The sequence below is a fragment of the Limanda limanda genome, chromosome 22, assembly GCF_963576545.1.
Source record: "Limanda limanda chromosome 22, fLimLim1.1, whole genome shotgun sequence".
In the NCBI taxonomy this organism is placed as follows: domain Eukaryota; kingdom Metazoa; phylum Chordata; class Actinopteri; order Pleuronectiformes; family Pleuronectidae; genus Limanda; species Limanda limanda.
In genome coordinates this window covers 16,757,313-16,784,959 of record NC_083657.1, presented here as the reverse complement: position 1 = coordinate 16,784,959, position 27,647 = coordinate 16,757,313, and the positions used below count along the sequence as shown (strand labels likewise).

Below are 27,647 nucleotides of genomic sequence, written 5' to 3'. Positions count from 1 at the left end.
ATGATTTAAAAAATGGACGTGAATGTGACAATCACTCACATTCATCATATAAAAACTGATTTGTGAAGTTCACCATTCGCGAAAAATATGAGCATCATGCACAACACTGTACAGGGAGCCACTGCAGAGGGGCTGAAGAGCCGCATGCGGCTCTAGAGCCGCGGGTTACCGACCCCTGGGGTATACAAATATAATTTATTTGTTTGTATGTTTGTTTGTTTGTAAAAGGCTGGCAAAGTAAAGTCACTTTACAATGAAGCTGAAAATTACAGATCCGGTGACCAAGACAATAAATTGGCCTTTTCTTGAAAACAGTTTTACTTAATATGTTGATGAACAGATATCATTCTTACATCTTTGTCCTCTGTGCAGGTCGGGGACATACAATGCCTTGACTTCTACATTTCTATTTTCATTTAAGTAACTGCTGCTGTGAAGATTTATAAAGCCTGATTCCAAGTGAAACAAATTAAACATTCTTCATCTGATGGAATCTACATTTTGTCACTGGCTGTGTTTGATGTTGTTTGAGGGCTTTGTGGTAGTGGGTTGAATATCTGATTGCAGATTAGTTGGTTTACTGTTTTTAAAATCTAATTTCATGTATTCTCAAAGGTCGACAGCGCCTGATGTAAATGCTCCAATCATTGTAAGTAGAGTTGCAGGGAATTTCAATATAACAGGAAACTGATTTAAAACCCTGACAGTGGTGGATTCTTAATTCCCTCAACCAATCAGAGAAGATTACTTTTGTCTAGCAACAGATGAGGGGAGAAGCATATGCTTTGACATTCTTTAAAACTAAGCAGTTGCAAACTATTTCCCATACATTATGTTCAAAAGCAAGACTTCAGATAATAAACAGTTACACAGTTAACACGGTATTATTATAGCTGTTTCAATGTCGGCCTTAATCCAAAATATACGTTTTCAACCATATTATTATATGAGTCTATGTCTATGAGTGTATGTCAATAATTAATTAGGCTGAAACATATAATTATTATTGTTTCCCCATATACTTGAAAGGGTAAGGACAAGCTGGTGCGCTGCACTTGTTAAGGCCTTGTTGGGGTATTTCTCTGTGGAATTTGAATCCAACTGTTGTGTCTTTGTGGTCTTTCTTCGGGCCTCAGGCTTCATCCACACGACTCTGTTTCTGTTTGAAAACTCTGCCACAGGTACGCCTGGCGTCCAAACTACTCCGCAGATTTAGACCTGCTAAAATGGAGATGTTTGTAAATGCTGCTGGCCCTGTTTTAGTTTAAAAATCGCAGGGCTGCACTTGAGTCTGGATGGACAGAAATGGAGATGATTGGAAATGATGACGTAGACCTGCTGATTGGGTATTTCTGGTCACGACGTATAGCCTTCACCGATTTGTCAAGCTCCTATCACATGACCCTCTTCCAAAACAAATTAACAGGTGTTAACCTCAGCTAACAGTATAGAACACAACATGAATGATCAATTACAAGCCTTGCTGATCCTGCTGTCTGCTAACACTGTTGTGGGGTTAAATTCTACAGTGATACAACTGCTTACTTGGGGGGAGATTAGCTGTCATTTCAGCAGTATGTTACCTTTTTGACTGCTGCTGTATTCACGATGGGCACCACCTTTTACCCAGTGGGAGCTGAGAGACCAATTCAGATTCAAACAGAGGTTGTAGAAGAAGTGCTCTCTGCACATTTCTGTCAGTACCACTTGTCTGTGAACTCTGAGTGAACTGAGTGAGACATTTTAGTGTTTTTTATATCATCGTCAGGGATATGGTGCTCCAAACTGAACTTTCAGTCATATCATATCAATAAACTGAGCTTACAGACCTATATAGCTTCAGTATTTGTAAAGAGAAGCTCAGAAAAAACAACATGTGAGTTGAAGTATTGCAAGGCTGCGTTGTTTTACTCTGCTCCATAGTGTTAATATAATAATCAACATTCAAGAAACGGAACCTCTGAATTATTTCAAAGTCAGTGTTGGCAGATCCCCAATATTAAAAGGCTGCATTCAGGATCAGGGCCAAATTTGATCAGTACCAGACTCATAAATAAGAAATAAGTATTAAATATCTTATATAGAAGAGAGATTGGAATCTAAATAGAGAGAGAGGGAGAGAGTGTTTTTTCGGGGGGGTGGGGTACTTGTGTATTCAGCTGGTTGATTAAGACATTGATTTCTCTCCAAGTTGCCTGAATGCGATTCATCTGATGAGTGGTTAATCTAGTGTACCCGGTTCCTACTTTCAACTCAGGAAGAGTGGAAGGCAGGACGTTTACAGATCTCACTTTATCATGCTTTGGATTTTCTTTAATTTCTTTAAACTAGAGGGAAAGGATTTCAATCTTAATGCACATACCTAATTACTGGAAAGCATATACAGGATGTGAATAAGCTGAAAATGTTTCTAAATAACTTGATGAGTGTGGATTATTAGTTCTGAAAGTAAAAATTTAACCCATCGGAAGTTTCAAGAAGTTTCGACCTTGTAAATTGTTCTGTCCGAGGCTGAAGGAGTGGCTGATCACTCCATCGCCCAGCAGCACAGGTGCAATCTCGTGTCCTGCTGCTGTTTTATTATGTGGACTGGACGGCAGACAGCAGCACTTTGTGTGAAGTTTCTCCTTCTGGAATATATTCTAGTCTTCAAGTTCATCGCAGCCTCGCGAGGATTTAATCAGTGATCAATTGTCTCTCAGAGCAGCGTTTGGGGACGTGTCCCTGAACTGTGCCCTCTTCGCCTACTGATTATGTCTTCTCCTTCTTTTCTGTTCCCTGCATTGATTTAATCCGTTTGACAGAAAGTAGCACAGGCTGGAAAATGTCTTGGCTGTCACTTGTTTTTCAGACCAGGGGCCAAATGAATATTCATTACAAATGTTGCTATGTTTTTCATTTGAAACGATTCAACTGTAAAGCTTGACGTCTGCGTGGAAACAAAGCAAAAACACAGCTCTGCCCATGTTTTAATAAGAAAGTTCTAATATCTGTGCCTTTTTGTTTGACACAAGCCTCCAGCTGTGCAATCACAATAATATGCTTTTCTGAATCCCCTCTCAGAATGGATTTGGTGGCAATTAAGCAGGCCATTAGCTTTTTATTGTTGTTTATCGCATAAGGAATTCTTCGATGTGAATTCATAGAGTAGATCTGAGTGCCGCTGTGATGCATGTGATTAGCCTGGATACCATGTCGTTCGCAGCATGAGGCGGCGTCACAGCCAGGAGATCCTGAAAAACATCAACACACTCCCAAACAAGCTGGTGTCAGAGCAACCACAGCCTTATAATAGAAAGTCATATCTGGTGGCTGCTTCTCTGAGAGAACCAAATGAGGCTTTTTTAAAACGTTACAGTATTGGCAACCGTTGTGCATTGCTGAAGGTACTGTCGACAAAGGAGACTGTTAGATCTGTGCAGATAATAGAGGCGTGTATGGTTGATGCTATAGATTAATCAAGATACATTCCCACTAAGATTCAAGAGGATCTGTTGTTTTTGCTGGCTCATAAATAAAGTGTGGCAGACAATCGATATTTTCTAAATTCTAGCACTGCATCCAACATGTCCCAGAAAACAATATCTTCTGTAAAACTTAAAATATAAAGCCACAGTGAAGGAAGAACAGCCGGTAAATCAATCTCCTTAAAAGTCTGAGTTGTCTCAATGTCAGCCTTGGAACATAAATATAAAAAAATCATTGATAAACTGAAGTTACAACAAACCAACATTTCACCTGCTTTCCCCTCTATTAACATGTTACAGGACATAACTGGTAAATGGAGTGTATTTATTTTGTGCTTTCACCCCTACCACTCAAAATGTTTTACAGCAAAAGTCAGATTCACCAATTAACATAGTAACAGCACTTTCACTATCACACACCATTAATAGATTGTTGGCGAAAGGGATGATCCTCTTTTCCTTTTCATTTAGTGCTGCCCCACAAAGATTCTAACAATAATTGTATATATGTGTAATATATAATTGATCAGATTATGGATGATAGATAACCCTCATGACCAGGTTTTACTTTTCAGTCAGAAGAAATAACCCCTTAGCGAGAGATTAAATACAAGCTGTTGGAACAGGGCTGTTTTTGTACTGAATCTCTCTAATTCCAACTTTCTGTTTGTCAAACCATGTTCACCAACAGCTCTCCATCTGTGTCTGTCTGCTGTTTAATGCTGAACAGGTATAGCAACCAGGGTATAGTCAAAGCTTTCTGGCTAGAAACAGCTGGCTGCTTCTGAAAATGACACAAGAGCAGTTAAGGTGAACCAGTACAGCTCAGTTGCGGTGCAAGCATCTAAGCAAAGATCTGAAAACTTCCATGTATCCCATCATTGTAAAGAGAAGGTGCAGCTTCGGCTTATTATTGTCTTTAGTTTCATCACAACCAGTAACCCCATTCATCCCACACTTTCACAGTGTTGTCCTTTATTATAAAAATATAGATTATTAATAGCAGTGTATGTCAAGAGACAAGAAAGGCTAAAAGTAGGTTTGTAAATTGCAAGCACCAGGGTCCACTGACTGAGTTCCTCCAGAGGATCCCAACACTTGTGGAAAGTTCCATGACTCAAGACTCTGACACACAGAAGCTGAGATTTAACACAAAGTAGATGAAACTTTAATTCCCAGGATTTTTCAAGGAACTAAAAGTGTTTTCCACACCTGTCTGTGGGGACACTCATACCACTTTTAGTCTGGACAAGACAGATGGACACGCACAACAGAAAATAGTGGAGAGGGGGAGTCAGGGGGGGCAGATGGGAATGGACACATACACCAAGGCACTTTTGAAAACGCCATTTTTGACAGTGGCAATCATTTTCTTTTCTCTGCATTTAGATCTCCACAAAGGTGTGCACCTTTTCTCCAATTGGTATTCCATCAATTTCCAACACTTAACATAAACAGATGTTTGATTCCCACATTATTCAACGTTATTCAATCTTAAATAATTCAACAACTCTAAGGTCGAGCTCACGTCAGTCAAACAAGTCTTTGGGGAGTTTGTTACATATAATGGACATAAATTAATGTCTTGTTCTCAAGGTTTATAATCGACTGTTTTCATTGTGTGACTATTTGACGACACCAAAATAGCCATTTCTTTCTCAGCCTGAAGGATCATTTGAAGCGGTCGGAACCCCACTTTGGCTCAGTGGGGGACTGAAGGGAACATTAATAAGTACATTGGTTTATGTGCCCATGCCCGTCTGCCCCCTGCCTCCTACCCTCCACTTTTCTCCTCTGCCTCTCAGAACAAGAGTTGTTTAATTTTACCTGCTTTGACATACATTTGACATAGATTAATTATACAGGCTCTTCATGTCGTTTAGTGACAAACACCCATCCACCTGCCCTCAAACACTCACACAGAACTGGAGGGCCCGATTATTCCGGGCACTCTTTCTCCTGTGACAAGTCAAGTTCCCCTTCGGGAACCTGCAGCAGCTGTCCCTCCCTGGCCACGCACAACTCCTCCACTGTCCTCAGCATCACTCCTTTCTCCTTCGCGCCCACTCTCCAAGGCCTCTCGAGTCTCAAATGTGATTGCCTCCTCCTGTAAAGCTCCATCCAATCACACCTTTTCCTGGCCCTTGCACACGCTGCTTGACTGATCAGGTGAAATTGCGCTGGAGATGGCTGTGGCTCTTTCAACAATTTCATGGCCTAGTTTCTCTTGGATAAGAAAAACAGTCAAAACAGGAGGGAAGAGGTGAATGGCCCACAATCAGTCATCAACCAAACTAGAAAGCTCCATCGCTGGACTGCTCCTCTTTTATTCACTCTTCAATTTGTGTATGTTGGCAGAAATGATAAAAAAAAATTCTACTGTACTCTACGTGAACCATAAGCATGTCCAAATTCATGGTTATTGGTCCAGTAAGTGGAGAGAAATAATCTCTGGAAACACAAATTCAAATTCTTTTGGAAGTTGGATGTTATTTGTGTAATCGTGGCCTCAATTACTGTCTTTAATTGTAACATGGGACTCACCAATTTTAGGGTTAGGGTCTGACAACCAATATGTTTGGCGTTCTATTATAGGCATTTGGGCTGAAAAGTCAAAAGATGGAGCCAATCAACAACACCCACATCAGAAAAACAGACAACAGTCACTCTAAATGTAAAAGACACAACATCCTGCTAATGTTCACGCATTACTTCCTCTTTTACTTTGAAATACTCAGCTGTCCAGTTGTTTCAGCTCCTGAGCTGCTATACCTGTCTCGTTTCCATTATTTCTGATCATCCAACTGCTTGTGTTTTTGACCTCATCCGACTATGGCCTTACTAGGGATGTCGGGATTAATAGATTTAGCTATGACTGAGCTCTCATACCGTCACACTTTTAATAACCGTAAGAAAAAATTAATTGATATCTAACTATAGTGTCCTGCATCTTGCGATTTAAGTAATTTTTGTGTGCGTTGTGCTGTGAAATCTCCTCTTTTTAGTCACGTTTTGTGTGTCTGCTGTGCGTTTGTTTGTTTGTGTGAGCCACTGAAACGTTTGTTCAGAAGAGTAAAATGACGCAACAGCCTTAATTCCATCAACGCTGGCCCAAAAAAACTCCATCTGAGGAGTTCAAAGAGAGAGGAGAAATCCTTGTTTACTTTCGGTTTCTGACCGGATCCGAAAGAGCGGCTGACATTAGTTCACCTAGACTGAGAGGTATGATAAGGACACAAAGAACGTGTGCTTCAACCAGAGCAGTATGCCTGTTTACTTTTGCACAACTAGTCAACACTTGGCTCCCAAAACAGAACAACATCTGTTGGTGACCCTTCACTGGATATTGTTGACGATAATACATATTTTAGTTAATTAGCTATATTATGAGCTATATATTGCTTGTTGTGTGTCTTTTTACTTCTATAGTATCGATAATCCTGAAAACTGTGAAACCGGGATATTTCCTCTAATAATGGTGGCTCCATATTGGACATATGAATGTAAGACTCAGGTTTCCATTAGCCAGAATTATCCAAGGTCTCACAGGGACATTTTAGGGAAGCCATTGTGCAAAATTACAGCTTTGAGTTTGTTCTTGTGTCATTAAATGAGGACATATTAATTGTTGATAGACAAAGCCTGACTGCCGTCATGTAACGCAGGAGATGAGCTCTAATAGAGCACACTTACTGTCACTGTGTCAGCCCACAGTCGCATCAAAGATGTGAAGAGCGCATACATCATCACATCTTTGTATGTTTACTGTTCATAACCCGGTATGATAATCAGCCCGTCTCAGGAGGAAAGGGAGGATTGTCAGGGCCCTCTCATCATATTCTTAGCATGTAGATTAGACAAGCTTTGATCCATCTAATAAGCCCTCCTCTGGCACAGTGTGTGTTAGCTCGGCTTCATTATTGAACAGAGAGGACCCCGGCTTGGAGCTCCATCTGATGCATGGATGCTGCCGTCTTCCCTCCTCTCCATGTATATATCCACAGCCCCCGAGCAGACAAGCATCAGTGACACCGCCAAGTTCAACAACTGTCCTCCTCCTTTCTTGTGCCGTCTCCTCTGCTTCCTCTTTTCCTGTTATTTCTCACCATCAATTTGTCTTTTCCTGTCTCTTTGTTGTTTTGCCCCGTGTTTCTCTTTCAGTTCTCTCTGTTTTTCAAGTGAGCCCCCTGAACAGTGCTTTTCTAACTTCTCGGCAAGAAATTCTTACTGCCTCTTAATTTTTCATTTTACAATCTCACCCTCTAGGATGCGGTGCACTTAAAAATCCAATTTGACTGACACTGAAACATGATCAAACATGTCACTACACACTGTCGACATTTGCGTACGCTTGATGCGGCTTTACATTATACATTTATTTGCTCTTTAAGCCAGTGGGGATGCAGGATGAAGATTAAAGCTACGCCAGCGTAACCTCGAGAAATCAGGAGAAGCAGCCCTAAATCACTCAGAGCACAAACACCAGTGGCTGCTTTGCCAGATCGACAAATGCGACTGAGGAAATGCGGGGATTTGGAAACTGTTTGATCAGTTAATGTGCAGATGCCCTATAACAAATTCAGTAAGCAGAGCCTCCGAGCCAGTCATTTTTTGAAGAATTGACCCTGAGATGTTACCCTGCAGATATAAAGAAAAGCAGTGGAGTGGAGAAGGGAATGAAGATGCTTTCCCACATGGCTGAATAATTGTTCATTTGAAATCTAGAGCTTGTATAAAACCATGAAGATGACGAAATGTGAGGAACTGCAGTGCTGTTTTAAGCCCTTCTTTTCTGCATATCAATGTTTCACACTGAGATTCTATAGCCAGAACTCACAAAGTTTCAAAACACAGACTGTATATAAAGATGGACAACATGATTACACAGAAGTAGGGCCAAGGCCACTTGGCTGGCTGCAGTGTGGTTTATAAATCTAGTTTCCTTCATGTTAGTGGATGGGACCAAACTAAATAGTCAAATACATTGTTCTTCCAATATTGTTTTTTAATGTTAAAGGTCCAGTCTATAATATTTAGGTGAAAGGGGTCTGCTGTCAGAAATTGAATAAAAAAAAAATCCTAGTGATGTTTCCGCTAGGATGTCTCTTCTAGTTTGTATGAATTGTGGTTTTCTTTACCCCAGAAGGAGCCCATTCTCTTTAAATACTCTATATCTACATCGGGAGCGGGTCCTACTCACAGAGGCCGCCATGTTTTTCATTGTAGCCAGGACTGGACAAACTAAACACCTTTTGAGTTGTTATGACAACTGAAGGCTACCACAGGTTCTCTTACATGTTTAGGAGGGGAAGGTGAGGTGAGGGGTATACAGCTGTAACATGCAACTTCACCACTAGATTTCACTAAATTCCCCACCCTGAACCTTTAAGCATAATTCTTACCACACTGATATATGTTTAAGTGCTACAATTACATTGTTTTTATTATTTTTATGTTATAAAGGGGGCTGAGACATCATGATTAAGAGCTAAGACTGACTCACGATTGGTTGAGCATGTCAACTGGATAGTTTCTGGATAGTGGCAGGAAGTGGAGACACGTCGTCCATCTTTATATACTTTATGGATGCTTCAAACCACCTAGGTCACATGACAGTTGTTCGACCACTGAAAGCCTTTACGAGAAGAACATAAGGGAGCCACTCATGGTCAACATTGCCAAAAGGATGCTGACGTGATTTGGAACATGTCACTTGATTGAATTAGAGCCTGGGGGGGCCATGGGAAAATACTTTTTGTCTCATTTTCAATGTTGGCTGTAGGGAAAAGGCATGAACACTCCTGCCTACAGACATGTATGGACAACACCCTTCTGAAGGCAAAAATAACATTCTCTGGACAGAATTTGTGTAGGGAGTAATGGTGTGCTCTTCCAGACAGTCTCCCTTTGGTGGTTGTGTGTGCAGCTGTACCTGCTAGAGTGTTAAATGTACTTGTGTCTGAAAAACAATGTGAAGGAGAGAAAATAAAACGGTTCCTACTTGTACACCCCAGTGGACACGTTCAGTCAGGGAATAAAAGATGGCTCTTGTTGCATCAGATTTCTGGAAATTTGTTGGATACAGCTTTCTCTGTTTCCACTGTCAGAAAACCTTTTTGAAGCATACAGAGGCTTTTTGGACCTTTCCTCATCTATTGTTGCTGTTGTCATGCCAGGTTTATTTGAAAATTTGAAGCGAAAGTGTTTATAGCTGTTGGTAAGCCATACTCAAAGGCTAGGGGTAAACCCCATTGTATCTCAAAGGGACAAGACCAGGAAAATTTTCAGTGAGTGTTAACAGCTCACACTTTCCGTCTTCCTGGAGGCAGTCATGTATTCTGTCGAACAAAAACAAAGTGATGAAAGTTGTAGAAGTACAAGTATCAAGCTTTCTCACTCCTAACCTTACCCTCCCTCTCACAGCTCCCACTCTCCTCTCATTGTGACCCTGTTGTGAGAATTTGTGCTTTTTTCTTGTAGCTGGAAATAAATTTTGCGATTAACAGTCAAAAAACGATTCAAGAGAGGTTGGAGTGCATCTCCTGAGCTTGATGTGGTAATGTTACGTTTAATGAAGTGGTAAAGAGCAGTCCTGAAGTCACAGTGGGTTGTTTTGTTTGGAGATCTGCTCAGAAGGGGGAGCTAAATGAGAAATTTGGTACATAAGGCATGCTCAAAGTGAACTCCACCGATTATTCGTTGCACTATATGAAACTTGAATGGGAGGCGGCACGTGGTGCTGTGGTTAGCTGTGTTACAGGGTCTTTCTGTGTGGACTTTTCCAGGTTCATTTTTTCCAAAGTCAGCTGGGATTAGCTATAGCCCCCAATAACACTCAAAGGATAAGTTGTATAAATAATTGATTGACGGACTTGACTTTTGTTGCATCACTATCCTGGTTTTACAATAAACCATGGTATGTAAGTTGATGATTATCTTATCATGCAATTGCATCATTAGATAACCTGATCTGTTGACCTTCTGAAGGGAGGACTACTGATAATCACACACAATATAAAAATAATACCCCATCACCCACAGAGGCGACTGCGGCTGAGGGCGTAGAGCGGTCGTCCTCTAACCAGAAGGTTGTGGTTTGATCTTCCCTATCTGCATGCCAAAGTGCCCTTGGGCGAGATACTGAACCCCAAATTGCCCCTCATATGAAAAAAACTGCTGCCCATAAATATACTGTATGAATGTGTATGTGTGTGTGAATGGGTCAATGTCTAAATAAATTGTTCTGTAAAGCGCTTTGATGATGCTTTGTTCAAGACTAGAAGAGCGCTATATGAATACAGACCATTTACTATGTGCTATATTACTGTTCATATGCAATATTACTATTAGTATGTAGTATTATTTGCATATTCATGTTTAATATTTGTTCATCTATTATATTTAAATCATGATCAATATTACTCCTATTATTATTACAACACACCATTTTATTTTACTTATCTTATTTTAAACATTACTATTGTTGTTTATAGGTGCTTGTTTCTGCATTTAAAATTTAGTTACATTTTATACTTTTAATTAAATTTACACTTACACTAAATGTAATACTCTACTGTCATATTCGCTGTCAATATTGTGTACCTTTATCTGGGGCAAGCTGGAACAGGAATTTCCTTAAGGATGGAAAAAATCTTACATTTTCTTTTGTGACGGCATTTCTCATATACTTACTGACTTTTTTACAAACTAAACAATCAATCAATAATATTGTGTTTAAAGTTTCCTACCTCAACCCCCTGCAACAGTAAAATGGTAATAGTGACAGTCACAGGGGATATTATCTACTATGACTACGTTTAATGCCTGCACTACATTTGTTTTGTAAAATACACTTACTTTAAATTACCACTTTCAAATGCAGGAATAAAGGATGTGAATATTTCCATTACCCACAATCAAACTCAAGCACCAATAGGTCAACTGGAGATTCAGGCGCAGCTTCTAATGTTGCCTCGGGCCTGCAGCCTCAAGCAGAGATGAGGAATTACTTTTTACTTTTCAAACTTGCAGTGTTTAGTCCCACCTGACATCGACTCTAAGCGATCTAATAGAGGTCAAGAAAATGTTTGTCCGGGTCACAAAGCCATATGCTCATTGTGGCATCAAAAGCACCATCCCAGCCCTGAGCTCCTGGCATGTTATAACACTATATGGTTCAGAAACATCCCCTTTGAAAATGTTGTAGGAGTAGCAGGCGTGCGGTGTCACTTGAGATCCTTCACAGTTGCTCTTCTTCCTCTCTGATATTTGGCAAAGGATTTTATGAGTCGAGACAAGTGTAACGATTTCAAAGAACTTGTAAAGACTTTATGTTGTTTGTCAGCTCTGGTGCAGAAGTCTTCCTTGAAGCAAAGCCTGTCTGTGGTAAAGCAGAATGCTCGAGTTAACTTTTACCTGGGGATGTGTAATTTCACTGCAGATTGTTCTCAGTGCAAGTGTTCTGTTCTTAGCGTAGACACAAAAGGGTTTTTTTGTCGCCGCAAAGTGCAATGAAAGTCTTCAACCTCTCCAACCCTTTTTCTCTCACATCAGACTATTACTTTGCAGAACTGCTGTTACTCAGCAAAAAGAAAAAACATATTTCAGCTGAGTTTCATCATTTAAATGTGATATCCGCTCGTTGGTGGTGCTTATGTCTAAATTAGGAAACATTCATTACTCTGTCAGATAAGCTGCCATCGTATATCATATCAAAATGTGCTGACATCAAGATTTGGTATCTGCTTTAAGGAGATTTTTTTTCTGCACAGTTAACTCGGTCTCATCTTGTGCGTCATTTTCCCTCTCACTTTAACTGCTGTCAAGGTCAGGCTCTTCTGGGCTTGTAACATTTCGTCACCCCCTCCTCTCTGCATCGGTGAAATGTATTATCAATTTGCAAATGGAGTGTTCTTTCCTTTGTTGCCTTTTGAAAAGGCGCAGCGTGAAGCTGTTCGACCTCATTGTTTGTGGTGCTAGGCGATGGTGAGAGAAATGAGTGAGGTGTTTATTTACAGACATAAAAAGCTCATACACTTTTACTCATAATGAAAACCATATGGACCAGTTCAAATGAAATACGTCTCCAGATTTTTTTGTTCTACTGCCAGTGTTGGTCAGATGGTAAACAAATTATTAATGAAGACAAAAGAAATTTCCTACTATTTAAAAAAAAGTTAACAAATTGACAACAGATGGTTTAATCTTTATTCTTCAGTGGTACTGTTTCAGTGATTGAACATCATTCACAACATACTGTACAGTCAACGCAAGTGAATGCAGCTCTGGAAGCCCCTCGTATGATTTTGTAATGCAGACAGCTACTTAGATCACTAGGAAATGTATAGGTCAGTGATCAAGGTCTCCAGAGGATGACTCCTATTGATCGCCCATCGGAGCTTTCCCCTTGTGACAGCTTGAGTTTATATTTTTCTATCTGCATATTCAAATTATAAAAAATCTGATCCCCCTGATTTGTTCTAAACATATTCATGTTCCCCAGAGTGGTAACTTTTTTTTGCTGAAAAATGCTGGAAGTCATACCCCGCGGGGATAAACCTCTTTCCCTTGAATGGTCATTAAAAACTACAGTTTTTGATCCAGTATTTTTTTAATCCACATTAGCATTCAGTCCACCACTTTGATTCAGACTGAAATATTTCAACAGTTGTGCTAGTTTTGGAGTATGGGCAATCATGTAGTCCATCTTTATATGCAGTGTATGGTTTGAAGCTTAGTGACAACTCAATTTGAAACATTGATATGCAGAAAAGAAGGGGTTAAAAACAACAATGCAACTCATCAGCATAAAATAGTCTAGTCCTTTAACTTTAAATACAATTGAAGAAATGACTTGACACCATTTTCAGATTATGATACTAATAATTGATTGATTAATGGACATATTTTAAATTTTTAATGGTTTAAGGAATTTATCTGACAAAATATTTTCAATTTGCTGCTTTTCTGTCGGTTCAGTGTTAACCTGGATATGTTTTATCTTGTTGGTTGAAAAAAAACAAGACATTGCCTTGGTCCCAGGGAACCTGCTTTTAACGCTTTCATAGACATGTCATAGATATTCAAAAATGAACTTACATATAATTTAACAACTTGACTAGTGGCAGAAACTTGGACTATGGGCAGAAAAGGTCTCTGGTTCGTCTCTGGTTCGACTCCACCGAGAAACAACAAAAAGACGAACCTGGATTGATCTGTCCAAAAATCCAAGAGGATTCTCCCTACCCTGTCTAGTGCCCCTGAGCAAGGCACCTTACTCCCCCAACATCTGCTCCCCGGGCGCCGTACATGGCTGCTCACTGCTCTGTGTGTCCTGCACCAGATGGGTTAAAAGCAGAGGTTAAATTTCCCACCTTGCATGAGTGTGCTTGTGCATGTCTGTGCATGTGTTTGGGACAAATTAATGTCTCTTAATCTTATCGTATCTTAATCTTAATGAATAAAATAAAAATTGGTCATTAACTTTATCCTTATCTCTTCTCCTACTAAACTATCACACACCACACAACCTTATTCCTGCTAAACATTAACATTTAGCATCATCATCAGCATTTGGCATTTAGCTCACAGAGTTGCTTACATGGCTTTAGAAACTTTTCTCTCTCTTTTAAACTGCCTGTCTAGAGAGTAACCAGAAAGTTTGCAATTTGATCCTATTCTCCCCCATTCCACATGCCAAAGTGTCCTTGGGCAAAATACCGAACATGCATTGCCCCTGACGGCTGTGAGAGAAGATGCACTCTGGGAATGGGTGTGGGTGAATGACCAAACTCGTGCCATTTCAATACAGACCATTTTCCAGAGTGTGCTTTGAATATATTGCCACTGAACTACATGGTCAAATTCACACCTGCATTATACAAATAATTCTCTTCATAAAGGTTTTGAAAATATATGTCAAAGATATTTATTTGCCACCAATGTTCCTTGGCCAGTCTGCTTACATGTACTGCCTTTGCGCAACTTGTTTACTGTGTTGCCTGACAGTAACATAAATGCACTTTCAGTAAAGTGTTCCTGGATTGGTCCTTCCACTGCAATGACCTGACCTGATCTTTCATCTTAACTCCACAGGTAGAGTACCCAGTCAGAGGCGAAATAGCACTCTCATCCAACGACCTCAAACTGGTGCTTCAAGTTGAACGTAATCAGTGAGTATACCTTCTCTTGTGCCATCTTCACTGCTGGAACACCTGTAATACGCTCCTCTGTTAGCCCCCTGAGAAATGTGGAATTAACTGGGAGACCGGAGAGTGACTGGAGAGTGAGCTGATAATCGAGGGATGTTGCTGTCGGGGCTGCTGTTGTTGGTCAGCCTGTGATTCACTGCAAAACCTGAAGGTTACTTGTAGAATTTTCCACTCTTGCTTTATTGTGTTTTCGTTTGGATGAAAGTAGTAGCAACTTCAACTGAAAGGAAAAAAGAGAGCTTCATCTGAAAGATCCCTCTCCCAGGACGCACAGAAGTGCAATATCTGCCAAATCATGGTTGACATATATTTACATACACTTTAGCCTCCAGTACACTTAAAGTAGTGGATGTAAACACTGGTTTACATTCTTTGCCCTTTTGTTTTGAGATATGACTCCCCCTGGGTGGGTTGGCTGCTTAACTACACCTGTTATCATGGAATACGTGTATTAGAATCTATGTGAATATATTTGTGGTTGGTCAAGTCTTTGTGCAAACATTACTTTCTTTAAACAATGCTGTAAACATACAGCCTTACACATACGTGTGATCAGCATATTATTCTGCTCGTGTTAGTTTTCATACACTGCAGTTTTATTATATTATATTATAAGCTAAATGTCTGATTTTAAAACCAGGTATAAGGCACCAAGTATTAGGTTTCAGATATTTTGGGGTCAGTGTACATGTACATGTGTGTATGAATGAAAAAAAATGCTTTGTATCAAATGTAGGTAGTAGCAGGTGAAAATAACAACATTTAGCAATAAATATAATTACATATAAACACACACAAAAACACACACACACACACACAGACACATACATAGAGGAATGTAACTGTCAAGGCTGTTGTTTTCAAATTTGAACTATGGCTTTTTTCTGAGAGAATGTTTGTTATGAAGCAACTCCACACTGCAGGTGCGTGACTTCAGAAGGGATGAGCGAGTGTGCGACGCTTCAACGAGTTGCACACTGAGGCACATTTCAGTGTTTGAGTCAAAGACAGTGTACACATAGTGGATGCACAGGATTGCAGTTGCTTGGAAACAGATTGAGGATTTGGAGTAAGAGGAGACAAATGGAGGAAGTGACAGAGACAGTGAAGGAGGCGGCGAGAAAAACCTGACGCCCTAAGACAATGGTGGAATACATGAAACAGACAGGCAGTGATAAATGAGGTGCAGAGGAAACGGAAATGTATAGAGAGTTGGCTGGTGATGGTACACTGAGTCCGGGCCAGGGAGTCACACTGTGTGATTCACTGTACTGGCAGACTCTGTGTTTATTTTAAAAGAGCAGCTGAGTCCCAGCAAAGCGCATGGGCTTGGTCCGGACCATTGAATGTAGGTCAGAGACAGGGGGACGCATTCTGGGGAAGCAGTTGCTCTGCTGAGGGAGGAGTTACTGGAAACTGAGTTTATTTTATGTCCGGGCCGTCTTCCACTGGGACAGGACTGGAAAATGGCCAGGAACCAGCCCGGTGCTCTGAGGACAGGATCATTAATTTTACTTTCATGAAAGGAGGAGAAAATATGTCTGGTTTAAATGATAAACGTATCAGTTTAGCACATCATTAGGAAAAAATACAGCGCATGTCATTATAACGGTATCTGTATGTCATTATGAAAACAAAGTGTTTCATGAAATAAAAAAAAAGATACCTTGTTGTTGTAGAAACTATCCTGTTTTCATGACAACTCCCTTAAATCAAAGAAAATCTTGTTACATTGACAAAACGTTTTATATGCTAAATGTATACAATATATTTATATTCAAAAAATGTATTGCTATCCAAACAAAGCTTCAACTTATTAACAATAATTAATATTTTGTATTAACATTAATCAAAGCTAAGTATGTTCTTTGAGTAAAAGAGGATCATTCTGAACAAATTACTTCTTCAATAGGAGAAACGATGTCTCCAGTATAAAAGCACCTAGATATGCAACTATAAACATTTAATTGTAATGTAATGATATATTTGGACCCATTACCTTTTGATGTTGTTGTCGATAGCAAGGATTACAATTTTGTTTCTTATTATATCAAACCAAAAACTCATTCTCAATCGGAAAAAATAATAACAGGATTCAGCTCTCATACCGACAAACTTTATTTTTCTTGAAGTTTATACAAATTAATTAAATCATCCAGTCTCATAACATAGTGAAGTTTGACTGTACTGCACTGTGCAGTTCCTGCGGCTAACATCCACAATTAACCAAAATGGCATTCAGGAGGTTATTGATTATTTCCATATTGATTATTTGGCGCAGGACAGGTTGTTCTGTTGTCTCAGTCTAATCATCAGACATCAGAATGTTTTCTTTGACGCTGTCAGTCCTTTTTTACTTTGAAGGGGGACAAAAAAAAAAATTTTGTGTGAAAAGAAATAAATCTTTAATGGAACAGGCCAATCGGTGTGGTTTTGTGTTTGCTTTGGTCAGGGAGGAGAACTCATCACAGTGGAACTTGGTGGAGATTATTAACCGATACCTGAAAAGTGCTATATCACACTGATAGTGTGGCTCCTTTTGTTTCATGTGGTTTAAACAGACATGAGGGAAGAGGAGAAGAGAGGGATGGAATGAGAATGAATGTGCAGCGATGAAAGCTGACCTCACCACACACATCCTGAGCTTGAGCGTGAGAGTGGGGAAGCCTGTGTGTGTGTGTGTGTGTTGGGTCCTGGAATGCCAGCTGATATGGGGCTGGACATGCCTTTGCTGGCTGAAGTATCCGGAACAGTTTAACTGTGAAGCGCATTTGGCCGTCATGACACTGGTTTGCTTGTTTGTTTGCTTGTGTGGTCTTTGTGGTGTCCCATGGTGTAGAGTGGGGTCTCATGGCATTCGACAGCACTGTGAGTCAGGGCAGCCCACGAACAAGTCCAACCCACAGGAGGGTGACCTCAGTTATAGGCAGACATGGACGCGGATGCATGGATAATCCGCAAAGGAGATTATGTTTTCATTGCTGTTTGTTTGTATATGTTTCTGCAGGATTACCCAAATTTAGGAGAGGATCTGAATGAAGAGGGGGTTCAGGGTTTTTTATTTTTTCACTTTCTTTTAGAAATTGAAATTGGACATTTAAATTAGCAGAGGTATGGACACTTTGATCGCCCCTCTACTTGTTGGTTTTGTACTCTGCTTGGAGGACATTTTCCACATTGTAAGCCCTTCCGTTTACTGATTAGTTATATGAGGATCCCCTTTTCTAACATCTGTCGATGAGGAAAATATTTTTTGAGGACAAGAACCACACTGGATTTGATAAACATTAATCCAAGGAGATGGTTCTCATCACTGAAGCCTTTTGAAGTAAAACATGAAATACAGTAATGCATAAAGCCCACATTAGTGCTTCCTGTCTGTCAGTGACAGACTCCCTCTCTCCTGTCAGACTGTAGGAAGCAGTCAGATTCATTTTCTTGGAGAGGCAGTGTTGGACAGTTAACAGGCTGTTTTTATTCATAACATACATCACTGTTACAGTTGTAGTATCTAGATTAGGGGTATGTCGTTATATCACATGCCCCAGGAAATATCTTGTACCATTTCAGTCAGAAACCTGATTGGCTCACCTAAATAAAGGATCATGGGATCAATCTTAAGTATTTGCATGCCATTGAAATGGCAAATGGTCTGTTTTTAAATAATTTTCTAGTTTATAACCACTCAAAGTTCTTTACAGTACAGTTTTGCCAATGATTAATTAACACATTCACAAAAGGCATCCATGTGCAGCACCATTTCTCTCTCTCAACTCTTACACTGGGGTCTATTTGGGGTTCAGTGTCTTGCCCACGGTAGAGTGGGGGGGAAATGTGGCTCGAACTGCCGACTCTCTAGTAAGTGGATGACCCCCTCAACCTCTTGAGCCACCGCTGCTCAGGAGGTTGATATTTTGGTCAATGGACGAACCACAGCACCCTTCTCAACTCTGTGTTTGTGCACCTGTTCCTTTGAAAGCTAATATAGCCCATGCCCCCCACTATCACCCTGCATGCCCGCGGAGCTGGGAGCAGGGTATTGTTTTGTTCTAAATTTTCACCATAGGGAGAACATTACTCGGGAGAGTATCTCCTGATAAATAACTTATAAGAAGCTGATCGAGCCGGTGGGGACGACACACTCTCTTACTGCTGACAAGTGTATGGTTGTTGCGTGAAATCACACAATGCAATAGGTTTCGATCAAGTTTATTTTCAATCCTGCCTGTCTGCCGGGTCGGTAAAAACCTTTATGGATTGTTTAATGGCCACAGACCAAGGTGTATGTGTCTGAGGAGCAGAGCCTGGTTAATGTTAAGGGCAGAAGCCCAGCTGAGTACGTGTAAGGGTCTGATCTACTAAAGGTTTTGGGTGTGTTAAATCGTTGGAAACTTGATCTCACCCGCAAAAAAACTTGTAAGCTGATCTATTAATGGTGCGCACTGAGGATTGCAAGCAGAATCACACGCGCTGTCCATTTAATACGCTTGCTTTAATGAATATGCAATATTTGGCATTTCTACCCGAGTGTGAAAAATATTGGGAGGAGTAGATGCAAATAAATTAATTTTGCACATGCCTTGTGATTTACAAAGCCTGAAAGTAATTGCCGTGATTGTGACTGCGTCTATATTTAATACTTTTGAAAGGTAGGGGCTAATAGGCACAGCGTTGCACACAGATGACAGCTATTGTGGTGAGGAGGAGACGGCAGGAAGAGAATGGGTTTATTCTTCTCGTGTTAACATGTTTGGGTTGACAGAAGGATCTTTTCTTAAATTCATCAGTTGATCTTTTTGTTTTTTACCCACAGCATTAACTTTACTCTTGACTGCAGATATTCTCCCATATAACGTTTTTTGGTTTTGTTATATTGATATATTCTTTGCTGTAGCTTTACAACATGATTGTTTGCGTCTTCCACTAACACCTCCAATTCCATGGCATTAAATTTCGCTTATGGGATCTTAGTAGATCAGGCCCTTAGTTGTTCTAATTTACTAGTGGGTGGGTACCACTTGCTCAGGGCTGCCGGCTATGAAGTTATGCAGCAGTTTTGAGGGCGAGGTTCCTGTGTGGTGATGGCAGGGATTTTGGAGTGCCTTCTTCACTCTTCTTTCAGATGACGCTGCATCTCCACCAGGTCAAGTTGAGCCTTAATTCCAACACACAGCGTCAGATCTTTGTGGCTGGGATGCTCTTGCCATGGTAAATAAACTAAATCCACTTAACTTCTGTGTCCTCTGAGGCGGGCTGTCCTTGTAAAGATGCAGCCAACATTGGCTCTCTTTCACGTACTCCTACAGGTCCAGTGCTTGATGAAAAGAAGTCAACGTTGGCGAAGATAGATATGCATTTAAGGGTGGAGAGCAGGTTTAGGTTCTGGAGGTGAGTGTAAAATTCAGTGGTTTCTCCCTTATGACATCATTTGGGGTTCCAAATCTGAAGGGCTCACTGATTCACATGTTTGCATTTAACTACCTACTTGTGAAGTGTAGTTTATTATGCAGTGATAGCCACCACAGAGAACCAAATGCATGTTCAAATGCCCTGAAGGGGGGACATTTTCATAATAGGTCTTGTCGTGCTATGTAATAAGCCATTGTCTCAGCCCATAGGACATAATGTTATAAAAGCTAAAGCTAATTAAAAGTTAGTTCTTAAACATATACACTGGAACCATTTTCATGAAAAAAGGGAGAAAAAGTTAGTTCATAAGTTGAACTGGCACAGCGTCAGTTATTAAATTAAGAAAAGTTTTTTCATATTAGAAGATAAGAAAATGTCAATGTATAATGTTCAAATTGGTGCTTGTTTTGGTGTCTGAGTGTGTGCATGTGTTACTTAAGCAAGTCAAAAGAATTACACAAACACACTATATTAAAGATAAGCCAACAGGGTAATCATCATGCGTTAAATATTAATGCAATCAAAACAATTGGCCATATCATTCAATTAGTTAGCGGTGGCTGGTGGCGCTCGGCAGCTTTATCTCCTCGCCTCAGTATCTCTCTCACACACACACACAGCTCAGGAGGCTGGCATTGCACTTAAGGACCACAATTCATTTTAAATGGCAAATTTTCTGTTGAGGGTTAGTAAATGAAGTGTAAGCTCCCTTTATGTTAATAAAAGCCTTGATTACACTGCCACCCTTGGATGATACGTGATGAAATGGGCTATATATGCCATTTTACATGATGATGAGGTGGACCCCTGCAAATGCTTCTAGTTGAGCTGACAAGGTGTTAATTAGCACTCGAGTCTTCGGAGAGTTCCCCCTCACATAGAACAGAGTTTAGAGGCACTTTTTAAGCACCCTCCTGGCAGCAGCTCTTATTATCCCAGTTCCTACATCGATTCAGGTTTTTTCCCCTCAGGAACTAGCTTGTTTGAACTTGGCCACAGTCTGACAGTGTCTACACTTTAATAATGATTCAAATCAATAATGAGCTTTGTTCTGTTAATCTGCTCTAATCCAGCTCGGATGTCGGCTCAGACCATGACTGGCAGCTCCGAGCCCACTGCGCCCAGGTTCTTTTTTAGTTTTTAAGAAAACCACTTCAATTTGGAGCCGCCTCAGCTGGCACGATGAAGGGAGTAAGGGGAGAGGAAAGGGGGGAGGGGGATGACTCTGTAGTGTGGGAAAGACAGAGACACTGCAGAGGGTTAGCGAGGCTCACAGGAAACAGAGTAAACCTTCAGCCAGTTGGTCCTGGGGGTCTGGGAGGGTAGAGATGTGGACGAGTGGATGTAAAATCAGACTGAGAGCAGGTGGTGATGTTGGGAGATGTGAGTCTGGGCCTCCTAGACGTGCTGTATACCCAGAAGACTCTGTAGTGCTTCCTGTTTGGCATGCACTGAGGAAGTCCTGCTGTGCAGCCTTGAAACATTATATTTTTACTCCAGATTTCTGCATGATTGCGTAGCTGTACACCCACGCAGTTGGCTACCAGCAGATGTTAACATTAAACTTATTTACATTTCTATAGTGGTTTGTAATGGTTTTGGAAGGTACAGAGAAGTGCTGTCATCCTGTAGAAAACACACACACACACACACACACACACACACACACACACACACACACACACACACACACACACACACACACACACACACACACGCTGCGCCGCTATGTGTCCGTAGAGACAGCACAAAGTAAGTGCACTTACTTTGTTTGGTTCGGACCTTCTGACTTTTCAGTTTAATCCAAACCAAAATAACAGGTGTGAGAGGTGCCTCAGAGCATCATGCTCCAGACCAAACATTTGTCTAGGTAGTTGACACAGAATTAAACAACAGAAGAAGAAAGCAAAAAGAAGCGAGTGGGGCTGGTGGGGTTTCTGCAGTCCTTCCCTCCGATATAATGTTTGAACAACGAGGATGTTCCTTTGGTGTATCTGTACCTGTGTGGAGTACTGTGCCTGAAGCTGGTGATGCACCGTGGCAATCATATACAGAGTTGAATTACACTTAAGCATAGACTCTTTTTCAATTTTAGAAAGTCATTATTGTAGGTTTGAACGGCTCATTTTTTCCCGATAAATTTTTTGTATTTATTATGTTTTCCTTTACCATGTATATACAGGGGCAAATATTTTAGGCTAATCGTTGCCATGAAAATGACATTGAGTTTTATCTTGTACTGAGAAAATCTAAGCAACAGTCAATTAAAAAAAATGTATATTTCAAAATATGGGTACATAGCCTTTGCTAGATCTCACCTCTTTACAAGGCTGTTTCGTTAGATTATATAAATCATGCAAATATTTCAGTTTTTAACTCTTTGGGACTCTCAATGTGTTGGCCTTTATGTCTGTCACATATAATTGTATTTAAGTCAGTTTTTGGGATATTTAGCTCAGTGCTAAAAACTGCACAATTTCTGTATTTGTATTTGAAATATAACGTGAAATCCAGCATACCGTGTAGCACAAGGCACGAAAGGCTCATATTTGGTACTGGTATAAACACGTAGTTGCCCTGAGTCATCGTCGCTGCTTTTGTTGTCAGAGGAAGCCATTAACCTTGATCCTGTGACAGGGGCTTCGGGAGTCGACAGCACGGTTCACAGACGGGTGACAGGCCATGAACAGACGTATGGGCCAATTAGAGCTGGTGTGACAAACATGGAGGTTCCTGGTTGTTGTAGTGTCAGTTTGAGGTTGGCTTGTGATGCATGCTTCCTCGTGTCACCCCTTGAGCCTGTTCCACTGTCCTTGTTTGAGGGTTAAGCCACACATACATATATACTCGTGGTGCCAAAAAGTAGTTCAACTGATACAATATTAATGCAATACAGCATGATTGTATCACATGTGATCAAGGTACTGTCTTTCCAAGAACAATAGGCATTTGTCATTTCTGTCATTTCCCCAAAATGACATGTTTGAAGAAGCAAATGATGGCAATGTAAGTGACAATGTTACAGATCAACACTAATTTGACACCTACTTCAGATCAGATCGTTATTTCTTATGATCACAAGTGTCTCTGTCGTTATCCATGATGTAAGAGTTTCTTCAAATGTGTCCCTGACCATAACAAAGTACTGACGCTAAAGTTAGTTGTTTTCGAAACACACAAATTATTTTGGCATCCAGATAGCCATCAATAAAAAAAAGTCTCTGTGGCCCTCGCAGCACTGTAATAGACCGAATGAAATGATTGACTGCTGGCGTACCTGTCTTTCATTAACCAACCTGCCTGGCTGCGTTTCACTCTAGTCTTCACAAGCTGTGGCTCAGTGGCTGGAGCGGGTCGTCCTCTAACCAGAAGGTCAATCCCATTCTTCCCCTCCTGCATGCCAAAGTGTCCTTGGGCAAGATAATGATCCCAAATTGCTCTGGCAGCTGTGCTGTCTCATAGAGTCAGTGCTGCACATAGATCGGTGTATGAATCTATTTATGTGTTAATGGGTGAACTGTACTCTAAAACGCTTTGATTGGTCATCAAGACTAGAACATTTTTATATAAATACAGAATATGTACCATTTACTGCCATTTGGCCAGAAAGAAAGCGAGCGAGTCACAGGAAATTTGGCTCTCAGCAGTTGTTATCATTAAACTTATTTGCATTTCAATCGTGGTTTGTAATAGTTTTGGAAGGCAGAGAGAAGTGATGTCATCATGTAGAGCACACACACACACACACACACACACACACACACACACACACACACACACACACACACACACACACACACACACACACACACACACACACACACACACACAAACTTCTGCATAAACTGCAGAGTTGACATTAATTCTTTGTGGCTTTCTAGGTGTGAGAATCCGCTATCACATTATGCAAAGTTATTTGATCCATTGTTAATATGAACATTATTGATTATTGCAGCTTAAAAAAACTATTGGTTTCATGCAGTAAACCATCAAACCCATCTGCTGAATGAGTGATCATTGAGCTTCCCGCTCTGCCACAGTCATGTGTTTCATAGATTGAGTTATGTTGTGTGCTGTAGTGAGTAATCCTCCTCAGCAGGAAGTGAGCTCTGACTTCCAGATGTCTGTGAGAGGACCAGGCCAAGCTGCACAGTTCTTATTTTTTTTTGCAGACACCATCAAACGAGTGTATCTCTAAGTTAGACCTGTAATTACAATTAAAGTACTTGTGTATGCTTTACAGTGAACAATAATAGGGCGTATGCTATTCTGATGAAGCTAGGAAACTGCACCTGAAAACTGGCTTCTATCATTTCTATATAGTCTTTTATCACCAGCACTCCTGCTCCCAGCAGCACTCAGCCCTTCATCCCTGTGATGAATGTCCTCTCTCAGCCCTCCTGTGTTTGTGTCTTTGAGGCTCAGCACAATAGGCTCATTGCAGAAATGCATAAATCTTCAATTATACCTTTTTTTCTCTCCTCTCTTTTCTTCTCTTTTGGTCTCGTTAGGCTTGGAGCCAGTTTTCATTCGATAAGAGCGTGTGCCGTTTTCTCATTTCCCCATTTCACAAAACACAATTTGTAGTTGGCCTTCATGTAATTTAGGTCATGGTAGGTATGGCATGTCTTGGTGTAATCCATTATGAAATGATTATGCAAACGAGGCTGTTAGTTATATTTATGAGACTTTTACGAGTCTTGTGTCTTCACGGCAGGCAGGAGGGGTTCTTCTGGAACTTGTGTGTGCTGGGTATGGGTAAGCATGGATGGGTAAATAGATTAGTTTGGGGAAGATGAACAGAGACATGATAAACAACATATGGCAAAACAAACCTTCCTGAGGAAGTGTGTGAGCAACAGGAGGACGCACATGTTTTATGCATTTCCTCATGTGTCTTTCTGTTAGTAGGGCAATGGGTCACTATTTCTCCCCCTCCCTCCCTCTCTCCCTCTCTCCCTCTCTCCCTCTCTCTGTCACCCATCCCTCTTTGTCCGTCTGCCAACTCTTGGCAGTCCTTCATTTATAGACATAACCAACAGCTGTCCGGACTCTCAGACTTGTTGTGCTGTCTCAGCTGGCCAATAAATACGCCGTTTCTGCAGCAGAACAAAGGGACATTAACGAGTGCAATCACAGTGAAACATTGAGCGCAGTTTGAGTCTTGTACCATATATTTCAAATTACCCACTTTTTTGGGTCCTTCCCTAGTTAATTGCCTACAGATCAGAACTAAGTTGGAGTGGACTGTGCCATTACTCCTTTATGGCCTCTATTGATCCACTGCATCTGAGGGTACATTGTAAAAATCGGAACCAACCCAACAATAAAATGCATGTGGCCACACATTTAAACAGACCTGCTTGACGTTAACATGACAAAGAGTAAGTGAATGAAGTGTAAATAATTACAGGGGTTTTTCAGATAAAAAAAGCAGCGGCAGTTTGACACTACTGTTGAACCTCCCCATGCACTGGAAGCTGAAATGTGACATGTTGTGTAGATTGACATTTGCTGCTTGCGATCACTTTTTCCTGCACACACACATGCACACACACACACACTTACACGCCCACACACCCGCACACCAATGACAGATCAGCTCTCCTGCACAGTTCCGGCAAAGCGATATGATGTTTTATCTTTTTTGATGATGGAAACATTTTCTCTCATTCCATATTATTCTCTTGTGTTTATTTATTTTCTGCCTGAAATGATAGTACGCTTTCCTCTTTCTTCAGCTTTGTAAACAAAAATAAATACCAAAAACTACAACTAATTATAATAAAAAGGAAAAGAATAAAGATAAAAAAAGAATAGCTGATTCAATATATATTGTATAGGTTGGAGGTTAAATCAGGTTTGAGTCAAGGTTGCCCTCTGAGCCACAATTCAACATTTCCTGTATATTAATGAGCTCGCAGCGACAACTCTGAAGTCATCTGCATCACCTCAGCTCACTGCAGGGGGGCAAGAATAAATGACTCCTGTACGCAGACAACCTTGTCAGAGTGTCTCCTCCAGCACACGAGCTGCTGCAAAATCTGCCGTTATTGGAGAAAACTGCAAAGGACTGGGAAAAATGAATTAATACAGAAAAGCATAAATTACATTGCTAAAAAAAAAAAACATTTTTAAGAAAACCCTCAAACCATCAGCAGATAATAAATGTGCTACAGTACATGCTCCTCTACGTGATTTGAGATGGCCTGAAAGTTAACTCCATATCATTTAACCCCTTGAAATAATATGTCACAGAGAACATGGCAGATGGGATGGATTGCAGAATATAGCTCACAGATTGCCCATTTATTAAATGTGCATTCCAGACATTGCCTGGATGTCTGCTGATGATTCTGGATTGTGTATGGATGGAACATGTAAAACAGTTTGAACACTCATTGTGCTTAATCACTGCATTTGGACTATGAGACCAGGGGTTGTATGGGGGAGTTTTCATCTTTATTTAAGGATGCAATCTTTCAGTGTGAGAGCAGAACTTATTGATTACACAATCAGATTTTGGAATGCTCTCACTCAAAGAGCTGTTGGTACTGTTCCAGTGAAAAATAAGGGGGAAAAGAAACAGCGGCATCTTTATTGTTTTTATAGTTGTTAGCCACAGTGTTCTCACGATGTTAAGAACTTGAGATCCTTGATCTTTGGAGCTCCACGTTGACCAGCGATCTGCTGGACTCGTGCTCCATCAAGGTGTCATTGTTTTTTCATCAAGCTAATCAATGAGAATCTGGTGAAATAATAAAGACGTTGAGGGCGCCTGGTTAAAAAGTTAAAGCTTACACATCCACAACACGATCCGACAATATCACTTGTCTACATTACACCTGAGTTTCCATTCGTTGGGAAATTTCACCGGACTTGTTGCACCAAAAAATCTAATCGGAGAGCAGAGGAGATATCTGAGAGCAGACGTTTCACGTGCGAACAGATGCAGCATGAGCATGAGGGGAATGGCCAAAGCTGGAGAAGCTGAAGTGCGAGCGTAGGGTTTGGAGTGAGAGCATTACAAAATCTGAATGTGAAATCGATAAGTCCTGCCCTCAGACTGAAAGACCAAGCTCTTGAATAAAGAGAGGGAAAATTATCCATAGAATTAAAGATTTGCCTCGTGGTGTTTGGAATGGACTCATCAAAAACTGGCGCCACTAAAAAATGCAGCTTTGAGAGCTATTCTCATTCCACACAGATGAAAAACCTGACTGTCCAAACAACAGAGAATATGTTAATCTATTTCAAATTAAAACGTACTCAGTGGGATTAATTTGCTCTTCCTCTTATTTTTTTTCTCGGAGTGTGGGTGCAGCATAAGAATATTTCTGCCCCCCACCGTTAAATGTCTGACCCACCCCTGCCCCTTAAAAAAAAGCAGATATTCACAATAATGTTGTGTGATGCAAATCTAAAAGTACTCTTAATTTAATATTTTTTTTTTCTGGTCTCCCCATAGAGCATGTCCCGTGAGCCCTAGACCATCTTCTGTGAAACAATAAACTAAAGAGGCAGTCAGTTGATGGGTAGTTTCTAGTTCAGATAAATGAAA

At 40.6% G+C, this 27,647-nt stretch overlaps 1 protein-coding gene across 1 annotated transcript in view; it reads left to right on the top strand.

The window, feature by feature from the left end:
• The window catches only part of adam19a (ADAM metallopeptidase domain 19a), a 195,339-nt gene that overhangs the window by 72,914 nt on the left and 94,778 nt on the right, over positions 1–27,647 (top strand). The window contains exon 3 of the mRNA XM_061066522.1: positions 14,562–14,638. Coding sequence (XP_060922505.1) covers positions 14,562–14,638 — 77 coding nt within the window. The remainder of the gene's footprint in view (positions 1–14,561; positions 14,639–27,647) is intronic.